The following is a 22,868-nucleotide window of genomic DNA, read 5'->3' as shown; positions in this document are numbered from 1 at the left end:
AGGATATCCGATATGTGGCCCCCAAAGGGGTCACGACCCACAGGTTGAGAACTGCTGCTCTAGAGGCATTTGAGCTCACTCGTCTATATTGAAAATACTTAATTATATTTTATTCCTAAGAATAACTCTGAAGGAATTTATCATTTACTTCCTCCCACCCTGTGTGTCTGTGTGTGTGTGTCTGTCTTGTCTGCCTGCCCATCCTTCTCTCATGTCTCAGTTTAATCCATGTTTGCAGGCATTGCTGTGGTCTTGGTTTGAATGCTGTTATTTATAGTGCTCTCTGGCTGGGTGGTGGCTTGGGTTGTGTTGCGTCCAGCATGACCTGAGGACTAAGAGAAGCAGAATAACAAAACGGGAGTGAGGAACCCACAGCTTTGCCAGAGGAAAGAGCCAGAGTGCCTGCCTAAGTTTTCTCTTGCTATCCCGTCTTAGTTCTCACTAAGACAATTATATAAACAAGTTGTTATACAGAAGCAAAAAGATGTAGGTCTGGGGAATTTCCCCCTTAAAAATATATAATTAAGGGGATTAAGGATAACTGACAACCCATTCAACTGAGACATGAAATCACAAGCTATGTCCCTTATAAGAGAAAATTTGGGGTGATTGATAACTGTTTCCATAGCTTTATTACATTTTCTACCAAAGTATCACTTTACATTCTTAGAAATATGAAATTTTGTTCTTCAATGTTTTAAAATTTAAATACAAAGTGTAAAATCAAAAGAACTTTTTAGGCCTTATTGTTTGTAATTTGTTTCTCACATTCTTTAGAAGTCACCTGCTTGTACTTCCTGCTTACTCAGTTAATATTTTTTCCTTCTTGGGTCTCTGAGGAAGTTGAAGACTAGATAGTTATAGTTTGCCTTATTTACCAGACTCAAAAAAGAAATTCAATAAGAAATGTAAAGTATATAAGGTTGAGAGACATAAAAAGATAATTTTGAACTGGTAATGCAAGTTAGAATAGAAAGTGAATTAGGTACAACACTTTGGACTCACCAAGATAGGATAGATAATGGAGTATTTCCTCTGAATTTGTCAAATGCAAATGGACTAGACATTGTTGCTTATTGCCTGTATAAATTGTATATAGTTATTATACTTATTGTATACAGGTTTTCTTATACTAGTTATAGCCTTCTTTTTTTAAAAATTTTACACAAAAAGGGGAAACATAGTTATATTTTGTTTAACAAATAAAACTTACCTGAAGATCAGAGTACAGAGCTACGCTACTAGAGGCCAGGAGTGGTGGCACACACCTGTAATCCCAGGACTCAGGAGACAGAGGTAGAGGAACCTCTGTGAGTTCAAGGCTACCATGGGCCACACAAGATTCCAGAACTTGGGATCACAGGCCTTTAACCCCAGCACTAGGGAGATGGAGACAGGAGTCATATGGCTGGGTGGAGAGAGGATTATAAGGCTGAAGGAGACAGGAGCGCAGACATTCTGAGGTTTGGTGGGGACAGATGGAGTCTGGAGATGCAGTCTGAGGACAGGCTTGCTCCTTCAGTTTGAGCGTTGGTAGAGGTAAAAGAACTCTCTGGTGGCCAGCCGCTCTGCTTCTCTGATCTTCAGCATTAACCCCTGTATCTGACTCTGGGTTTGTATTATTAAAACCTACTAGAATTTGTAGTACACTCTTCAAAAACCTAATTACTGATTTTTTTTCTTAGTTTCTCTGTCTACAAATAAGCATATATAAGTCACTAATATTGTTATTACCTTTTTTATATATAAAGAAGTGCTGATGTTTCCAGTAGATATTGACAGAAAAAGACTTTCTTTGTAACACTTTGGCTTTTTTATGAACATTTATTTATTTGTGTATGGGGAGGCGTGTATGCTGTTACACATCAGAGGACACCCTGTGGGCACCATGGGTCTCCTTCCACAATGTTGGTTCTGGGGATTAAAGTCAGATCAGCAGGCTCTGTGACGTGTTAGACCAGCATCGTACCTGCTGAGCCTTTGTTTGCTGCATGGTACTGGGGATCACTTCCAGAGTCTGTGCACACCGGGCAAGCACTCTGCCACTGAGCCTCACACTCCCAGATAGGTCATGCACTGCGAACAGTTGAGTGATTATTAATAATCCGTCATTCCTGTCTCCTTATCTAGTGACATGTCTGGCCAGCAGATGAACCTTCTTCTGATAAAGTCCTTGGACGCCCTGGAAAACTGCTGTTTTGACCTCAGCCTTGAACACAAGTACGTTGGTTCCCTTCATAACCAGGGCTCAGAGTGCTTGCTACTTGCAGCAAGCTTGAGTGCCGTGAAGTGTTCGCAGGATCTGATCGTGAGTTCCTTTGCAGAGCGTTCAGTAACAGTTAGAAAGAATCTTTCATTGAAAACTTTTTGTTCTAAAACCATATCATCGGTGGGCATTTTGCTTAAATCTTAATCCTGTTATTGAACTTCAGTGTTGTTTGGTACTTGTACGTGAGGCATGGATCTGATGACCAGGTAACCTCACTTGGCCTCTTTTTAAGATTAGCTGAAATTATTTGAATATGAGTGGGCAAAGGGAGCTTCTAATGGTTTGAATTTAATTGTAAAGCCCCGGGCGGAGGAATCAAATGGAAAGGACCATTGATTATATCAGGGTTCACAATTTGTTTTAACAGGAATGGGTCTTCCTCCTACCCCTATTTAAACCTTAAGCCTTTTTCAGTGTTTTTTCTTGAAAATGAAATACCTTAAATTTTATAGTTTTATTCTAATATTGAAAGATAACAAAAAATGAAGGTAATCATAAAAGAATAATAATGTAAAAACTGCCGGGTGGTGGTGGCACATGCCTTTAATCCCAGAACTTGGGAGGCGAAGACAGGAGTTGAAGGACAGCCTGGTCCACAAAGCGAGTTCCAGGATAGTGAGGACTGTTACACAGAGAATCCCTGTCTTGAAAAACAAACAAAGAGTAAGAACTGTCTAACTTACTGTTACAGATCTACTCTCTCATCGATTTCCATGGCTTGAGTGGGTGAATAAGATGGATTGATTAGGCTTTGTGGAATATTATCAACAATAACTTTTACTCTTTTGATTTCTATGTTTTGGAATCTCCGGGGTCCATTATTTCTAGAAATCACAATAGATTAGAAGTAATAGTGTACCCCTTTCTGTTGTGCTTTATACCCTCTAGCTTGTTATAATAACAAAGAGTAGCTGAAGTAGTGTTGCAGCCCTAGAAAGGAAAGCATATGGAGGATTTTATCACACAAAAGTTAATCTCTGTAGTAGGTGGCAGTGATGAGATTTTGTCTGTTATGTATGGTAAGACAGAATAGAAACCTGACAGTTCATCAAGTGATCCTTGAGGATCTTGTGACATCTTTAGGGTATGGTGTGAATACGGGAATGGAGTCTGATGGCACCTGTGGCGTCTTCTGAATATAGAAAATGATTAACGAGGGGGATAAGAATGTGGTTATTATTTGGATCAAATGACAGGTTGAGATTTTGAGTCTAATATGCATCACTATTATTGTCTTCATAGCCCCCAGGTAAGAAACCCACCCCTCCACTTTCCTTTCTTCCTTACCTGTTCTTCCAGGGTACTCCCTGTAGCCATGGATCAGGATATTAGAATGTTGTGGAAAAGCTTGCAGTTCAAAGACTGCAACATCTTAGACAACCGGAACAATGGAGAACAGCTCACACACTGTTCCCATTCATTTCCAGGGAAGTTTTAATGTGGAATGGGTGTTTAAGTACTTAAAGGTGTCACATCGAAGTACATTTAACCTTAACTTTTAGTTTTGTGATTGGTAAGATTCTCATTTCCTCATTCTTATCTTCGCCCTTGATTCTTCATATTGAAGAGCAGTGTTTGAGAGTGTGCTTGGACAGGGGATCAGTCTGTCAGAGGAATGAAGAACAGGACCGTGTGGGCCTCATTGGGTCCATCAAAGCCCAGTTAAAGGTCCAGACTTCCAAATAGCCTTCCCCTTCCTATCCAAACTTCAGTATTCCTACCGTTAGTGGAGCTCAGTATTTCCTCATTCTGGGGCTTTCTGGGTGAAGTTCTTTCTTCATCTCAGGTTTTTCTGGAACTTGTTAATCCTCTGCATTTTCATATCTGTATCCTGGGTACTTAAATTCTAAACCCTAATTGCAACAGAGAGAGAACTCTAGGCAGGACTCTTCTTCAGTTTGCTCTATAAACAAAGAAAGACTCTGAGCTGACACCTTTTCATAGTCACACGCTTTATAGGTGGCATAATTAAGGAATGGGCCTAGGACCATTTTTCTTTGTCTTGTGTAGTACAGTGTGGAGAACACAGTTCCATGGGAAGAAAACATCATTATTTATTATTATTATTATTATTATTATTATTATTAATAAGTGCCATTGACATGCAGATGTTACCCACTATTACTTGGCCCAGGCTATATTGCCTGGCATATAGCATATTCCTTTGTCTAAAGAAATTGCCAGAGTTTAGGGTTAACTCCCCCACCATGGAGATAGTGAATAGGGCTACCCCCATCTCCATGGAGATAGTGAAAGCATTGCTGAGACAGGGTTAGTAGATGACCCAGGAGTGTGCTACCTCCATAGGATTCTACCAGAACAAGTTCAATGAGTCAACGGATGAGTCCCTGCTGAGTGAACACCTGGGCTGCGATGTCTGGTCCTATCGCTAGCTTTTGCTGCCACCTAGTGGCGATATTTTTGCCATTGCAGTTCTGACAGCCCTAATTGTGGTCATGTTATTCATCAATGACCTGAGCTTTGGTTAATTACTATTGAGCTGTTACAAATACAATAACATTTAAATTGTGCTTTGTAAAGGGCAAAGTGCTATACAAATGTTAACTGTTATTAGAACTAATTATTGTATGGCTTGTACCTGATCTGCAGGATTACTAACGATAAGCTAGGCAATTCAAGATTCATCTGTGGTTATTTTAGAAAAGTACTATTGTTATATCTCAGGTGATATGATGACATGAACATCAGAATGGGGTATTCTTTTATGATTTATCTTGGTGATCTTTCTCACTCCCCCCACCCCGAGACAAGGCTTCTCTGTGTAGCTCTAGCGGTCCCAGAACTTACTCTGTAGACTAAGCTGGCCTTGCACTCACAGTGTTCCACCTGTCTCTACCTCTGAGTGCTGGAATTAAAAGCCTGCACCACTACCACCAAGCGATGGTGATCTTTTGATATACTGTGATATGACATCCAATAAGTGTGTGTGTGCGCGCAAGCATGCCCAAGCATGCCCGGGAAGCCACTGGGAGTGTCCATTGTCACTCTTCATTGCGTTTTAGGCTAGGGCCTCTCACTAAACTGGAAGCCTACTATTTCTGCTGGAATGGCTTGCCAACAATTTCCTAGGGTCTGTGTGTCTCCTCCTGCTGAAGTTACAAGCTCACGTGACCATATCCAGCTTTGAGTCAGTTGTACGCACTGGGACATTTCTCCAGCTTTATGTAGAGCCTTGGAGTTAAAGGTTTTTTCCTACATTTTTAGGATTCCTATAGCATATTTATGCTAGTAATTCCAAAAGTATGGCAGAATATCTAATGATATCATTTGCTTCGATTTTAGCTGTTGGGGGCAGCAACTCTGAACTCCTTTTTGTGTTCAGTGGGCAGAATACATGCAGGCTACCTCTGCTCGAGGCATGTGTGGTTTAGAGCTGGCATACATATCCAGAGATTCTAGACTGAGTTAAGTAGGTGGACATGGTGAGCTAATCATTTGAGTAATTTTTAAGACTTAGGATGTTAAGATGTGGAAGATTTTAAATGAAATGAATAAAGCCTTAGGAATATTTTCTAGGTGCATACTATAAATTGGGGGAAGAAGTAAGGAAATCTTTTCAAAGGTCAGTGGGTTATTTTGGTTCATATCTTGAGCTAAGACTCAAGATATGAGCTACAGATATCTAACTTATTAAGAATATTCAGCGTATGTATATCGACATGCACACACAGAGTTAGATTATATATTCATTTGATGTGACAGACAGTTAATGTTGCATGCCTGGATAGTGTTGTAACCGTGCCTTAGAACGCTGGCCTAAGAAGTCACATGTCCCTTTTAAACCTTTTGCCTGCGTCCTTTGTGGTGTTGTAGGAGAGCTTCAGCCCAGGGCACCTTGAAAAGCGGACTCCACAAAATGGCTTGTTCATTGAGAACAATAAGCCCCAATTTTTATTTGAGCTTTGAGAGAAATAATCTGTCCATGCAAATACAATATCTGTCTTTACTTAGTTTGGCAAGAAACAGAAATTGTGTTTTCCTGATTGAATTTTATGTAATGTGTTCAGTTTTACATCCAATTAAACATAGGCATCAGGAATTGTGCATGTGTTCATGTATGCCCCCCTTTTTCTGTAGGTATTCTGTATACCCAATACTCATAAAATTCCCTTGGCCAATTCCTTAGCACTCATCACGTTCTGTATTTGTCCTTCCATGCACCCGGGTGAAGACCACAGACTGAGGATACTATATTGGGGAAATAAAGAAGATAGCCACTGTCAAAGAACTCTGAAATTGGAGAAGAAACAATCCCCCCCCAAAAATCCCTTTTCGTAATTTATAACTAAAATTGTAGAGTATAATTTAATACAGGGGCTATGGGAGAGTTTTAAGGAGATTTCCTGCTGGGATTCCAAGGAAGACCCATTTGAAATCTGAAGGATAAGTAGCGATTACATAGTTAAAGGGAGAGCAAGGTCAAGTTTGTCAAAATATGAATCAAATTGTGTCTAATTATAGCTCTGTCTAATTCTGTCTCGGTTTCATGTGTGTCAATATGGAAGAATAGCTAAAACCTTCCCTGTAGATTCCTAATTAAAACAAAAGCTTTAAATCCATACTAATCAAGTGTAGCCTTCCTTCAGAAATGTGACTGTCCTGGGGCACTAGGTGTTAGTTTTAGCTGGTGGGAAATGCATTAGCTGTTGAGCTCCTGTGAGCTGGAGCAGCAATCCTGCCTGTCTGCATGTGGGCCGAGTTAGTTTCTCCACACAGGACTCCCTTGTGCTGCTTATTATGCAACAGAAACTAGAAAAACAGTAAAGTTGTCTTCTTGTGGGTGTCATCATGACATCACGCAGGGCCTAAGAGGGGCCTTAGACATGGCAGATGGAATTGAAGGCTGGGGCTTCTCTCTTCTGGAAGCTTGTGATTCTTGAGCACATATTTAAGCCCATCTCTCCCTCCAGGTGTCTGCTCTCGGGCGTGGACACTGTTTGCACAGAGTTGTTGGGGGGTGTGAGGCTAGAGTGTTCATAGCAAGGTTCTTGATCCCAGCCAAAGGCATAGATGTCATTTATGAGAAAAATTGCTTTCCATGTGGATACTGGAGAAAAGCCCAGGAAGCCTGCTTTAGCTGTGTATATCATGACGAGGGGGATGTCAAACAAGCACCAGCATGTTTTCTGAAATGCTGGTATTAACTCCAGTTGAAAAGCAACAGGAATGGAAAAAACTTTAGAAAGGAAAATATGGCCACAGGTGCACTGTATTATACTGACTTGAAGTTTCTTGCTAACAATTCTTTTCTTTAAATGGTATGTGTCCTTTCAGGGCACTGGGATACAAAGCCCCAGATTCCAATTGACTTGTCACAAGGGTAACTTTTGACAAGCCTGTCATTTGCCCATTTTCTCTTCTGACCCAGTGGTACTCTCTGAGATCAGAGGGGAAAGAAGGATTAATGTCATTGTGCACAGATGAATACACAGTTTCTTTAAGAAAGAGATTCCACTTGTTGGAGTTGACTGGGCAACATAAGCTCTCAGCACCACTGTGCCTTGCACTGCTCCCATCCATAACCAGAGCTCCTGAGCACCTACCTTGGAATTTAGCCTGTCTCTCCTTGTGCAGATAAACCATAGTGTAGCACACAGGCCAGAGGGAAGGGCGGTGGCATTTCTGTGAGGGCAGACAGCTGTTTCTCACCAGTTTTAGTCAAGCTCTGTGTTTGTGTCCTGTAGGATATTTGATGTGTGGTTGTCGGTGCTAGGATGTATGTATGGGAAAGAGCTCTGTGTGTGTGAGATTGTGTATGTGTGCACACACATGCACGTGTCTCTTTTTTAGGCCTGTGCTAGGGTTTGAAACTAGAGCTGCAGGCATGTAAGTCAGGTGCACTGCTAATTGCTACAGCCTTCACCCTGCTGCATATTTGTCTTGATATAAACCTTTTGTTTCGAGAAAAGAGGTTGGGGTCAGAAGCCACAGTGTTGTTGGAACCAGACAGAAGCAGAACCTTGCCGCCTACCTCAGCTTCAGAACGCATGAACTCCTTTGTGAGTGTGGAGCAGTCATATTGTGTGTGATTCTGACACTGTCTCTTTTGCATTCCAAGCACCGGCTGTGTATTGGGAGTTGGACTTGCCCTGTCCCTCATGAGCCACAGCAGCCACACGGAGTCACGAGTTCATGTGGCAGCATCTCTGCGGAAGCTGTCTACCTACCTAGATGACAGTGCGAGCCAGAGCAGGACATTTCAGGAGGTAGGACGTGGGGTCATCTCTCCCTGCTCCGCTGTCTTCTGCTTTCTCATTGCTGCTGCTCTTTTTGCCTTAGAGTTTAGTAACCCTCGAACTGAAAATTTCAGTTACAGGTACAAATAAGCAGAAAATCAAAGTGGCAAGCCACCTATATTACATCACGAGGCCTCGAAATTGCATTTAGACTTAAATGTGGTGTAGGAGATGAAACCACTGGAGAACACAGAAACCCCAGCAGCGTCACTCCAGCCGTCCCCAAGAACTGCAGCTTCTGGGGACTAACTTGAGAGTTTTCAGGACTGTCCTCAAGTGAAATGTAACTTTTAAAAACAAGTCAGAAACAAGCTTAAGAAATCACAAATTAATGCCCACTGGTATGAAAAAAATATTGAGGAAATTCCCTTTACCATATTTGGTAAAAAGGCTTTTTTTCCCACCCTGGTGCAGTAGAAAAATATGCAAAGAGTTGGTGTGACACCATTGCCGTGTGTGACCCATGTTTAGCTGGGATGCTTTAGGCGTGCGCCATGTCTTCTCTGTTGTGCCCAGGTAAAGTTGAACTGCCTGCTCCCGCCTATGGGAGGGGCAGGGATGACCTTGTGGCCGGGCCAGATTCCCCCTCTCATTAGTGCAGATTCTATTTTCTCCCAGCCTGCCCACAAGCTATTGATGGGTACATAATGGCTGTTGTGTTTCCCTGCTCAGCTCCTCTGCTTTCAGCAATGCGACTTGTTGAATTGGGGAATTTCTTTGTGGCACAGAGAGTTGAAGTTTTGTTCTAGGTATGCACTGCATTTCCATTTTTAAAGTAGTGTGGAGCATGATTTACAAATGTGTGTGCATACATATGTATATAGTATATATTCGTGTGGGTGTGTCGAAGAAAGAACAATTTGATTAATCAATGAAGACAAGGTTATTGTAACAGATGCTTTTGTCTGCTGTGCTGTTTTGATTAATAAATCCTCCAGCAAGTGGTTTTACCCATCCTCAGATGTTTTAGATCTGGCTTCTTCCTTGGAAACTACTTGTATTTTTACGTGTCAGCCATCACTGGGAGTTGTTTGACGGTGGACATGGGAGGTAGCAAGAAGGGGTCTGCAGAAACTGACTTCCTCAAACTGACCCCGCAGATGGAATTTTAGAAGATTCCAAAATATTACCTCTGCTCTCTTTATCGGTTTTTGTTTATTTATTTGTTCTTATATCGATTCATTTACTTACTAAGTTTCACACCTATACAATGGCAACCACAAAAAACAGAGCAGAAACAAGCCCTCTCAGCTTCACATAATTCATCTAACTCCCAAGCCTACATTCCTGTTCATTGATGCTCTCAGGCCCTCCCAGGGAATGGAAACACAGCTGTGTTTCATGTCTTTACTGTTCTTTCCTGTGAGTCTGGAGTGGAGTGCATGGCACGTTTTAGTTGGTAAAGATCTACTTCCTTATGCTGTTGACATTACTGTGGTGGCATCAAGCTGTGAGGCAACTTTGGTGTGGAGGCTGAAGACCCACATTTGAATCCTGCTTTCGTCTCATAACTATTTGCATTTGAGCCTCCAAATCCTATCTAAAATGATCCCCATCTTGACCCTGTTATGAAACAGAATATGAATCACACAGCAAACTGTTACCCAGTCTGGGGTATCTATATCTAAATTCAGCTCTTCTGGGGAATTTGACAGATGAGCGATAGCATCTAAGCCAAGGTCTTTGATTTTGCCTGTGAGCAAACATTTTTTCTGCTGTGTTTTCTTCTTAGGTCCTTGCCTACACTCTCAGCTGTGTGTGTACATCGGCGTTCAGTGCTGGCATTATTGAGGCTGTGGAGGCTGAAGATGTTATGAACAAGCTTCAGCTGTTGGTAGAGAGCAACCAGCAGGTTGGGACATGTGTTCCGATGATTTCTCCCCTTGAGTTTCAGGCTGCTGTTGCATGCTGCCTTTTAGTTACTTAGACTGGCGTGGACTCTGTTGTATCTAGAACTGGTGAAAAGTCTGATAACTCTTTCCTGTCACCGTTGTAGCCAGCAGCCACTGGCTACCAGATGCCTTTCTCATGTTTTATCTGTCAGCTTCTGTGGACATTTGGCTGAAAATGTAATGATTTTTTTTTTTTTTTTAGATGTTGAGACAGAGTCTAGCTCTGACTGAACTAGAACTCAATATGTAGATCAGGCTGGCCTTGAACTCATAGAGACCTGCTTGCCTCTGCCTTCCCAATGCTGTAATGGAAAGTGGGCACCACCATGTGCAACTTCATTGTGGGGTTTTTTTTCTCTTTCTCAAATTATTACTCTGTATCCATAAAATATTCAATATGTGCTAGCATAAGATGCCGGAGAAGCAAGGAACTGTGAGGGGGAAGGAATTTAAGTTTATAGGAGCTGGTCTTCCTGTAAGTGTTCAGAATATGCTCTGCAATAACAAAGTCAGGAGTGTTCACACACTGTACGCTGTGGCGTGTTTTCTTGCTTAGGAGGGGATTTTAACCTTGGGTGGTGAACCTCGGGCTTTTCACACATACCTTGTTCTGAGAATATAGATCTATTCAGCTATCAATTGACAGGACAGAATTGTTCTTCTAAGATAAACTAGACACAGCAGCAGAAGTCCTTGCAGTAAGACTCTGTTTCCAAAGTCCACATTAAACTTTGGGATAGGAGCCCTAGAAATGCTTGTTTTGCTCTGTGTATTATAAATGTTCTATATGAGTCCGTAACTATATATATCCCCCCTCGCCCCTGTTGTATCAGACTTCGGGCTTTGCGCTGGCATTAGGAAACCTGGTTCATGGTTTGTCTGTGTGTGGACATGGAAAAGCCGAAGACTTGGGCAGCAGACTCCTCCCCAGCTGGATTAAGGTTGTCCTGGCACAGGTAAGAGTCACCTGTATACTGTTAAATAATTTAAAGGAAAAATAGCCGATTGATTGGATTCCTTTTAGGAACTTTTAAGATATATAGCTTAACAAGAATGAACATGTAATTTCAAGTGAAAACGGCATCTATACCTTTAGTCCCTTGTAAGTACAGTCTGTCAACCATTACAGGTTGTCTTACTTTTTAAAAATTGGTTACTTGATAGGGCTTTACTTGTAAAACAATGTTATGGTTTTCTGGACAAATAGAACCCAAAAAAAGGCACCTATGATATAACAGCTTTAGTATGTTCCTTTATTTTAGTCTGCTCTTATTTCATGGTCAGTTATTAATTGTCAGTTGTATTGACCCCATGCGTTTGTTATAATTTCAGTCGCTGACCTTGCTGTGCGCAGCAACTTACATAGATTTCACACCCAAGGCGTGTTAGCCGTTGACTGTTTCAATTCTTGGTTTGCAGGGTTCCTCCACCATGCTCTGTCTCGCAGCTCTTCATGGTCTGGTGGCGCTGGTAGGCTCAGATGTGGATGTAATGCAGGTAAAGCCAGGAAACCTGAAGGGAAGGAATTTGAATACATACATAACCATAGCAACAGTAGGTTGCATTGGCTTAATATCCTAGGGGAAGAGGAGTTTGTGTTCATGGCGATAGTTACTCTGGGTTTTCAGTGCCTTGCTCTGCGAAAAAGTACTCCTGGCTGAGAATTCTTTCTGTAGAGATTGCTCTTTGTTTGGTTTAATTTATATAGGATTCAAGCCTCTTAAAGTAGGTACTTTTCATAGACTTTCCTACCTGAGAAAGTAACTGAACCATAAGAAATTTCAAAATTCATTCATAAGGAATTTCAATTCATATCTATAATGTTCAAGTTTAAATCTTTGCAAGTGTTTTATTCTGAAACACTATCCTAGTGGACAGAAGTGTGTGTAAGCATATCACAGTTCAGAATTACACACCTTTGTTCATATAGTAAAACTTTGAGGGACTGCTATGTGCCACCATGAAAAGGTGCTAAGAAATGAATAGTAAATAAATCCCGGGCCCTGTCTTTGAGGAGCTTCCCACTTACGTGCTTGGAATATACCGACAGTTGATAAACTGCCCCATTCCTAGGTGACTGCTCACGTCCTGGTTCATCTCTGCTCACTCTTTCAGCTCAAGTCGGAGGCCATCCAGAGCGCCCGTTCTCAAGCAAGACTTAATGAAGTCATTAGAACCTTAACTGAGGTAAGGAGAGGAATTTTCAGCCCCTGGATGGGACACACATCTCTTCTCTTGTTATCTTTTTCATACTGCTTTGTCATAGTGTGTCGTACCTGGCAAATGCAAATGTGAAAGTCTAACAAACGTGTTGAGTTCATGGGCATTTCAAAGTAGTATATGGCCCTGTGTTCATTGACAGATATTCCCTGCTCCTGGGTGGGGGGCAGGGGGAAGAATTCTGGCTTCTTTGAGTGAAGTTGTTACTGAATCACCTTAAAATTAAACCTGACCTTGCAAGGGTTATCTAGCTTTTGGGACAAGGACAGATGCATTGTGGGCAAAGGGCAGGGCAGATACCCGGGAAGAATGGTCAGATGGCATTAGCTCAGACGAGAGTTTGTGAGTTAATACTTGTCCTTGTTGTCCTCACGGAGGCATGGTCATGCTCATCTGCTTATAAAGCTTTGATTTCTTAAAGCCTCACCTTTACCGAATGAACTGTGACGACACTGGTTGAGAGGGGCGGAGCCAGTAGAGCTGCGGCCCTGAGAGCTCAGCGTGGGCACTGTGTGCCTCTTCCCAAGCACCTTGTCTAAGCGGGGTGTTTACTATTGCTATTGCTGTTGCTTTTGGGCTTAGCTTCCCCACTTAGCATACTTGTTTTCATTCTTATAAAACTTGGCTAATTATAATACCTAGCACATAAAGATGTTTTCATTCATGGTGGAAAAGCATGAATTTCTGGGCAGAGAAAAAATATTTTGTATATGTGAATAAGAATGTGCTCAGAAAAAGAATTCTACTGAAATTTAAGTTGTTAAAACTTGGAAGAACTGGAAAGAATTATTTTAAAATGTTCATATGAATTATAATAATCAATGATAGAAATTATTTTAAAAAGAATGAGTTAAAATTTCTTTTTTTTTAAGAAATACTTTATTATTAAGAAACTTTCCCTTCCTTTCTACTTTTTGAATTTTTTTCTTTTAAGACAGGATCTCGTGGTGCTCTAGGCTAGTCTCAAGCTATGTAGCCTAGGATGACTTTCAACTCCTGATCCCCCCAGATGCTGGGATTATAGGCATGAGCCACCACTCTTTGTATACGCTGTGGTGAAGCTGAACCCATGCCCTTTTGCACACAAGGCAAATACTCGACCAACTAAGCTTCAGCCCCCAGTCCTTTTGGAGCTTTCTTTTACCAGTTTTTGAGAGCAGTCTCGTTCAGTGAAGCCCAAGAATATTGCTAGTACTTTCTGCCATAGTTGGTTCATTCATTCATTCATTCATTCATTCATTCATTCAGCTGCTACATAACAGCATAAGATTCAGGTCTAATGTAGAAGACTCACGTTAGCATCCAGTTATAGAGCTTCTTGTTCTCAACTAAGCCTCTAATTCCTACAGTGTTAGTGACATTCTGTGGTGGCCTTTTATTTAATAGAACTTGGATTTTCCCCCATCACCAAACTGCTATGTTTTCATCAATAGGTCATCAATGTCTCGGGGGTGATTGGTCTTCAGTCAAATGCAATATGGCTTCTAGGACATCTTCATCTATCTACTTTGTCTTCAAATCAAAGCAGAACTTCTGGTAAGATTAAAACCCTCTAATATACTGGGACTGGAAGAAGGAATGGCTAACTCAGGATTCTGCACTTTGTTAAGGGAGTTGGGCATCACAACAATTCCACATGATGGGTGTTATGGTCTTTATTTTGCATCTGAGCAAAATGGAGTGTAGAGAGGCCTCCAGACATACTCCAGGTCATATGGCAGAATGTGGTGCTTTGATTTAGATTTATTGGCCCCAAACCTCATATTCACTTACACTTCCTCTCTTGACTCCCTTAGAGGACATTGTAGACATTCAGTTAAGTACATGTATTTGACAAATGAAAAGTATGAGGCTCAAAAATATTATATGAGTTGCATTAAGAGTTTGTTTAGTGACAGGTCTATAAACAAAGGATCACATCCTTGAAAGCTTGGAACAGACATATTATTTTTATAAAAAGTAATGGTGTTATGTTTCATTAAAAATCTCTTTATGCAGAGCTACACAGTGAGACCCTTTCTCAAAAAAAAAAAAAAAAAAGAAAAAAGAAAAGAAAGAAAGAAAGAAAGACTCTTTATTTATGACTGGGGTTTTTCTGCCCAATGGCTCCATAAAGGTAATGAGGAAAACACATTCAAAGATATGTACCTCCTTAGGGGTTTCAGTCCTAGCTCTTCAAATAACAAAGCCCTTTGTATTTGTATCTTTTGATAAAAGCAATAAAAATATTACAGTTCCCATGTGCTTATGTTTGTACTTGGAGATTTTTCTGGGGAAAGAACCACCTTAATATATCTGTCCCTTGCTCCTTATAAATGGTATTTTGACCCACTGGCCATCTTGTACCTGGTCCACAGAGGTTTAGAAAGTAAAGATCCATCACTAAAACTTAGTTTCCTGTATTCCTGGCAGGACATCTATGATAGTGTAACTATAAATGTGGGCTTCTACAATTTTTGATTCTCTGACTGCCGTCACTCTGCAGCTTCAGACAGAGGCCTTTGCTCCACATCTTTTCCAACATGATGAACTTGACAGCTGGAAGCTGTTATATTAATATAGGAAAGGGAATTTAAAAACACCTTAGTGGAAACTTTTGCTAGTGCTAGTTTCAAAGGCTGGGGCTCTTAACAGTATCCTGGTAAAATAACACATTATGCCAGGCTTTGGGTTTGTGTGTGTGTGTGTGTGTGTGTGTGTGTGTGTACGCACATGCGCACACACATGCCAACTTACAGTTGCATTACAGAGCACTTAGTCAAATCAAGTAACGGTGAGGCAGCTTACACACAGGTTCTTATGAACAAAATAATTGTGTGTCTGGAAAACACAGCTACTCGTTTCTGGTGGAATTTTCCAGTTGAACCATTCATTGGAACAGAACTGTGTCATGAAACCATTATGAGAGACTGGGAGGAAAAGGATTTAGGGAACTCTCAGGACTCAGCTTGCAGAAATGTCATTGGCTCACTGGTTCAGGTCAGCAGCCACATCTGGTTCTTTGTACATGTTGATCCCTTAAAGGGCTCTGCCTTAAGAAGGAGATGGTGCTGTTAATCCCGGGTTTTGAATTTCCTTGGTCCATCCAGTTGGTGCAGCATTCTAACAAGCCTGTAGGACAGTGCCTAAGCTTAGGAGCCCAGCTGGCTCCTCGCCTACCCTGAGGAGGTCGTTGGACTGGAGTCCATTGTTGCGCTAGTACACCAGGGAGGGAGGATTTTTCCACCACTTCACTGGAGTAACAGCCTGTGTGAGTTTTCTCTTTATGTCCCTCCTAGGCTTGTCACCATTTTAAGTTTTCCCACATAGCCTGAGTGATTCCCTCAAGCCAGTCCCTTCGTCTAATAGAATTAGCTGCAGCCACAGGGTCTTGTGCTGAGAATAATGGCATAACCATCTCTGCCTTGTCTCTGGGTTGAGATGGCAGCATGAGATCATTACCTCTCCTTCATTAGCCCTGCCAAGTTCGCTAGTTAATTTGATCATTTTCTGCCTCCACAGTGCCTACTGACTACAGCTATTTGCCCGAAGGCAGTTTTATTAGAGCAGCCATTGGCTTCTTCGTTACAGGAGGAAAAAAAGGCAAGTGGGCACTTTTCTTGGATTTTATCATTTTTTTTCTTCATGTTCTGTAAGTTATGTGCCTGAAGCATGCATCTGTAAAATCAAACAAGTCAAATCCGAAGGGGTGAATGTTGTCTTCTGCTAAACCATCTTCCTGGATGACTAGGAAGCTAATTTCCTTGTAAATATGAAGACTGTGTCTCTTTGTGGGTGGCTCTGTAAAAACTTTGGTCATGTAGAGGTGCACCAAGTATGTATTGCTCTTCCTATCTGTCTAAGTGACTTTGGCGCAGATAGAGAAAGTATCCCAGGCCTGGCTGGGAAGTAGCCTTTGTCCCTGACCATGTCTGGTCATTTTATGTTGCTAGAGTCATGGGCTCTAACTCCTGTTTCTAGCTTGAGTTTTTTCTTGGCACTCATTTGTCTTGCCTTGATCCCTGGGTTGTGGCCAAGTTAGAAGATAGAGGTTCAGTGTCTTGGTTTGACCGGACCCAGAGCAGTGCCATGTAACTTTACCGAAGGGGAGTTCTTTAATGACACAGGCTTCTCAGAGTGAGAGGAAGAGGTGTAGGCTGCTAGCACTGGATATGTTCTGGATCGTGCCAGTTTCGTCAATAGAATCATCTTTCAGTGACGTCCACTACTTCCGTCCTTCTTTCATCACTGCGCAAATCAGAGGCTGTGTGATAGCAAGACCATTACAATTTAAAAAGAAAAAAAGTACATTTTTAAGTGAATTAAAATTAAAACTGCAAGAAATCTGGGAGGAGCGATTTGATAACTAAAGTTCATGGAAAATCTGTCCATCAAAGAGAAAGTGTTGTTGATTGATGTATGTCCCCCGGGAACAATACTCTGGGAGCTATTTTTTTTAGCCTGGTCCTATTAGTCTCTAGAGGTGAGGATGCATGCTCTTATTCTAGAGTTGTGACTTAGCACTGTTTGCTCCTAATTTTTTCCATGTAAAAATTGACATATGATTATGTCATTGTTTGTTCTGTAAAAGCACTGTTGCATATAGAATGCAAATTAGTTTAATGATTATATTGCTATGGATTATGTCTTCTTAAAATAGATATAGTAGAGATGTCTTCATTAGGAAGAATTTGAATTCTTACTGAATGATCATCTGAAAATTTTCTACAACCAGAATAAATGTTAGCACCATATATTTTTATTGTTGTTCATTGTTAGTTTATAAAATTTAAATGATTATAACATGAGAAACTGTCATGAAAAAATGAAATAATAACTCTGAAGTCAAATAAATGGCTTCAGAAAAGTTTCTTTTCTTTTCTAGCAAATAAAATATTTTCCAGATTCTTATTTCTCACCAAAAATAAATTTTCTCCGAATCTTCTGGGGGCTCTTGGCTCACTGTGACAGGTCTGTGATCCCACAGTCCTGGCTCGCCAGGCAGGCCTCTGCTTGGAGACGGGACGCTCAGGTGGACCTGAGACCTCATGGGTGGTGAGCCGCCTTGCTGGAAGCTGCTCTACAGCCGGCTGCTGCAGGGTTTAAAACTGCCGTCTTACCAGTTGGATTTTTGGCATTTTCAGGTTGTGGGAGAGGGCTGCCTTCCTGTCAGGTTTGCTGACTAGATTCAGAGGAGAATCTATTCAGCCCACACATTACTAATGATGACCCCAGAAGAGTGGGGGCCGTGGGAGGCTGACCTCCGCCTCCAGAGCCCATTTACAAAAACAAAACCAGCGCCTGCTCTGCGGGACTAAAGGGGATGGCCAAGTGCAGAGGTGTACATGCAAACGAGCGCTTTCTTCTCCAGCATGCCCAGCTCATTTGAATTCTAATAACTCCCCTCTGAAGGAGCTTTTGAGTTGAAATGTCTGGATGTCACTCAACAGAGCCCGGTGGGGCTGCTGGTAGGAAGGATGGCAACGTCAGCGAACCCCTTTGAGAAGGAAATGGTTTTTTAGAATAGAACGCATGCTTGGTACAGGCAGAAGATAGGCCACTTCAGGGATGGCACGGCTTCATCGCCTCTGTGGGCTATTTTTAACTTTAATAACTAACAAGGAAAAAAGTGTGAAGGGTTATATTTGATTTACACATGTGCTGGAATGGGAGCGACATGGAGATTTCCAGCACAGCCCACGAAATCTGAGAGGAACGTGTCAGACTGCTTTCAGAGGCATAGGACTCACCACGCTTTATAGTCGCACCTTAGTAGATGTGTGATATGAGAGCATCCGTTCCTTCCCGGGGGCCTGCACCCCACTGCCATACCCAGTCAGTTCTTAAGGAATCCAGTTCCTGGCCTTCGTGTCTTTGTTTGCCATCTTCTCCGATCTGACCCTGTTGGCCCTTCTATCAGGGTGATTCCTTAACTTTGGTAGTTGTCATTCTCAGTTACTGAGGGATTTCTTAGCTTTGCCAGCCTTGATGTCTTTGCTCAGAAGTGAATTTCTCCCAACCTACCTACCTTCCTTCCTTCCTTCCTTCCTTCCTTCCTTCCTTCCTTCCTTCCTCCCTCCCTCCCTCCCTCCCTCCCTCCCTCCCTCCTTCCCTCCCTCCTTCACTCTCTCCCTCTCCCGCCTTCCTTCCTCTTTTTATACAAGGTCACTATGTAGCAGAGGCTAGTCTTGAACTCACTATACTGGTATTGAACTCAATAAGTTCTAAGGCTAGGCTTAAACCCCTGATCCTTCTCACTTCTTCCCCCAAGTGCTGAGATCACAGGCATGTGCCACCCCACCAAGTTCTAATTTTGAGTCTTACAATTTTTTGCCTTTTCTACTGATCCTTCTGATTTTTGATCTTTATAATTTCTCAGTTCCATACCATTTAAGACTTCATCAGTATTTATTCACCTCTTTAAAAGAACATTTTAAAACACTTAATAAACATAATAATTCTTTCTGGGGCCAATATTACATATTTCTAGACTGTTACAGTATAACTGGACTGTTATGTTGTCATTGGAGAATGTGGCTAAGGCTTTCTAGGCTCATACTTTATAATAGGCTTTGAAGGTAATAGCATGAAGTGCTACCTGAGGAAAAATATAATTCTATGCAGTACAATGAGTGGTATTTCCTCTAGTTAACATTGATCGGTGATCTATGTGGATAAGCTCTAGGGTTCTACATAAATTATATGATTTTTGGGATTTCGTTTTGGACTGGTATGAGATTTACATGCTGAGACAGCGTCTAGCGGAATTAGTGAATTGAATACACAGTAATGACATCAAAAAGTTTTCTTTTTTAGGGACTTGGTTGCCAAAACCATGTGCCACCTTTAAATATTTTGAATTATTACTATTTTACCTATACAGATCTGAGAACATTACTAGAAATAAACACATGCGTATGGCACTGAATTTAGAAGCGGCATAAGGAAGAAGATAGCAACTGAGCAGAATGGCTCCTACCTGTAATCCCAGTGCTTGGGACGCTGAGTCAGAAGGGTCACGGGGTTTTGATGCCACCCTGGTATATATAGTGACTTCCAGGCTGACCAAAGCTGTAGAATGAGACCCTGTTACAAAAAACAAAGGGGACTAGAGAGATAACTCAATGGTTAGGAGTGCTTCCTACTAATACAGAAGATCTGTGTTCGCATCCTGACACCCACCCACATCAGGCGGCTCACAACTCCAGCCCTAGGAACCCAACACCACCTTTTGGCCTCCTTGGGCAACTGAACTCATAGGGCATAAACTCACACACATACACATAAATAAAACAATGCCAAACAAGCAGAAAACCAAAAGGAGATTTTCTGGAACATCCACCCTAGAGATAGATGGCTACTGAGATAGTCCAGTATATGTCCTTGTCAATGTGTATATTCACTTTATCCATTCATAAAATATATAATGCCTAATTATCTGATTTTTAAATCTAATACCTGTTCCTGCACATAGCTGCCACTTCTCTCCCATGGCAGGAGGCATGGAAGACTCAAAAACCTAAAAACTGATATAAATCCTTTCTTCTCCACGTTGCTCTTGGTCATGGTGTCTTTCGCAGCAACAGAAAGTAATTAGAATGCCATGCTTTGTACTTTGAAGTAATATTTCTCAATTTCACGTTTGCCACTATAAATGACTGTAGAGTATTTCATCACAGAGCAGGCAGGATGGCTTGGTGGGTAAGGCAGCTAAGGATATGCCCAGGATCTACACGGTAGGACAGAACTAACTCCTGTAATTTGTCCTTTGACCTTTGCATATATATAATAAATAAGTAAATGTAATTAATACTTCATTAAGCTGATATATTAGAATTAGTCATTTCACTCTGGGTCATTTTTAAAGTTTCTGTATAGTGAAATCTTTATCCAGTAGGCTTCTTTCTTCTACTATAGCTTCTCTTGTGGTAAATTCTCAGCAGTTTATTAGTGAACAAGAGTGTGAACATTTGGTAATGAGAAGGATGGCATGACCCCTTTAAATATTCACTTTTATATTTGTGGGGGATGCACACATGCACATGTGTGTGTATGTGTCTGTCTGTGTATCTGTATCGGTGTCAGTGTCTGCTGTGTGTGTGGAGTGCCCTGAAGCTGGAGTTCCGGACAGCTCTGAGCTGCCCAGTGTGTGTGTTGGGAGCAGAACTTGGGTCCTTTGGAAGAGCTAACTCCCCTACTCACCAAGACATCTCTCTAGACCATGGCATGGCTTCTCAATGCTGCAAAAGGATTATGAAGCCTTTCTGAAAATAGAAACCAGTATATCATAAAGGTTAAAATACAGGAGTCAAACTTCCTAGGCTCCTATCCCAATTCCACTTCTTGCAGCATATGCAAATTCAGGCTGGCCATCTAACCTTATAGTTGTTTCTGTAAAGTTGAGAAAATTATTGACTCTTCATTATAGAGATTTTGAAGAGTTATTAGTCGGTTATATAGTAGCGACTAAGGAATGAGCAGTTTTCATTATAATATCCTATCAGAAAACATTGCAGCATACATTAAAAATGAACGATAGCAACAAAAGTCATTCAGGTATACCATGCCCTAAGTGTGATTTCATTTTCATTTCAGTGTCAGAAGGAATGAACATTTTTGTAGTCACTCACTATATAAGAGTTTAAAATTAATGTTTAGAGAGGCTGGAGAGATGGCTTAGCAGTTAAGGTCACTGGCTGCTCTTCCAGAGGTCCTGAGTTCAATTCCCAGCAACCACATAGTGGCTCACAATGATTTATAATGGGATCTCTTATGCCCTCTTCTGTTATGCAGGCATACATACAAGTAGAGCACTCATATACATACATACATAAATCTTTTTTTAAAAAAAGAAAAAACCCTCTTTAAACAAGAGTTGGGCAGTGGTGGTACATGCCTTTAATTCCAACGCTGGAGAGGCATGGGCAGGTGAATCTCTGTGAGTCTCAGCCAAGCCTGGTCTACAGAGCGAGTTTCAGGATAGCTAGGGCTACACAGAGAAACCCTTTCTTGAAAACAAACAAAGCTTTGATTGTTTTTTCAAAGTAACTTTGTTATGTGTGGTGGTTTGGAAGAAAATGATCCACAAGGGAAGTGGCTCTTTTAGGAGGTGTGACTGTTGGAGTGGGTGTGGCCTTGTTGGAGGAAGTATGTCAATGTGGAGATGGACCGTGAGGTTTCATATATGTTCAAGCCACGCCCAGTGACTCAGTTCATTTCCTGAAACCTTCAAGTCAAGATGTAGGACACTCGGCTTCTTCTCCAGCAGCACGTCTGCCTGCAGGCCACTATGCTTCACCATGACGACAATGGACAAAACCACTTGAAAATGTAAGCCACCAATTAAATGTTTCCCCTTTATAACAGTTGCTGTGGTCATAGTGTCTCTTCACAGCAATAGAAACCCTAACTACGACATTATGGTATGTGTGTATGCATGTGCGTGCAGGCACATGTGTGTGTAGGTCTCTTTTTTGGTCTGTTCTCTCCTTTCACTGTGGATCGAGGGATCAAATGCAGGTTATCAGCTTTGAGTGGTAAGTGCTTTTACCCACTGAGCCATCTCTTTGTTCCAGAATTTTTTACTTAATGTTTGCACTTCTTTACATTTTATTTTACAAAAGAAAATACAGGAAAATTACAAACTGCCTCTCTCCTCTAACTATAAGGAAAAGCTTTACTATTCCTCCTACCCAGAATCAACCACTTAAACTTCACTAAGCTCTCAGTGAGGGCTGTCGTAGCAAAGTCTAAGGTGACGCGCCTTGCCTAAATTGTTGCCATGAGGCTGGGAGATAGGACCACATAGCCCCAGTTTTTGTTTTGTTTTTGTTTTTCAGAGAATAATATTTAGAAGCCAAGGTCTGGGCACAGAGCTTTCTTACTAGGCTAATTGTAACTGCTTCCAGGAATGTTCTCTTTCTTTCTTTTATATCTTGCTTATTTCTACATCACATATGTTTTATCTTTATCTGTGTTTAAGCTGTCTCTATGTCCACAAATTCACACCATATATCTAGTTCTAATTCAGCACCATTCTCTCTCTTCATATTTACAGTTATGTGTTCTGGTCTGTAGGTAATCTGGCTCATTATTCTCAGCCTGTTTGCTCATTCGATCAGTCCACCTGAATGTAACTAATTCCTTTTCCCCTCTGGGCCACAGCCCTATAGGTTCCCTTCCTTTCTAGGTACTGACCTCTGCTGGTTGCCACTTTGCTTGGTGATTTTCCTGGTACAAGTGCTTAGGATG

At 41.4% G+C, this 22,868-nt stretch overlaps 1 protein-coding gene across 2 annotated transcripts in view; it reads left to right on the top strand.

Moving 5' to 3' along the window:
- The window catches only part of Focad (focadhesin), a 282,441-nt gene that overhangs the window by 233,751 nt on the left and 25,822 nt on the right, over window positions 1-22,868 (top strand). For both annotated transcript variants that reach the window (XM_038334886.1, XM_038334887.1), the window contains exons 28-35: window positions 2,131-2,220; window positions 8,349-8,496; window positions 10,259-10,378; window positions 11,252-11,374; window positions 11,838-11,915; window positions 12,534-12,605; window positions 14,072-14,174; window positions 16,140-16,220. In XM_038334886.1, coding sequence (XP_038190814.1) covers window positions 2,131-2,220; window positions 8,349-8,496; window positions 10,259-10,378; window positions 11,252-11,374; window positions 11,838-11,915; window positions 12,534-12,605; window positions 14,072-14,174; window positions 16,140-16,220 — 815 coding nt within the window. The remainder of the gene's footprint in view (window positions 1-2,130; window positions 2,221-8,348; window positions 8,497-10,258; window positions 10,379-11,251; window positions 11,375-11,837; window positions 11,916-12,533; window positions 12,606-14,071; window positions 14,175-16,139; window positions 16,221-22,868) is intronic.

Source organism: Arvicola amphibius, chromosome 6 (assembly GCF_903992535.2).
Source record: "Arvicola amphibius chromosome 6, mArvAmp1.2, whole genome shotgun sequence".
NCBI lineage: Eukaryota > Metazoa > Chordata > Mammalia > Rodentia > Cricetidae > Arvicola > Arvicola amphibius.
Note: the sequence above shows the minus strand (reverse complement) of the source record. Positions and strands in the feature narration are given on the sequence as shown.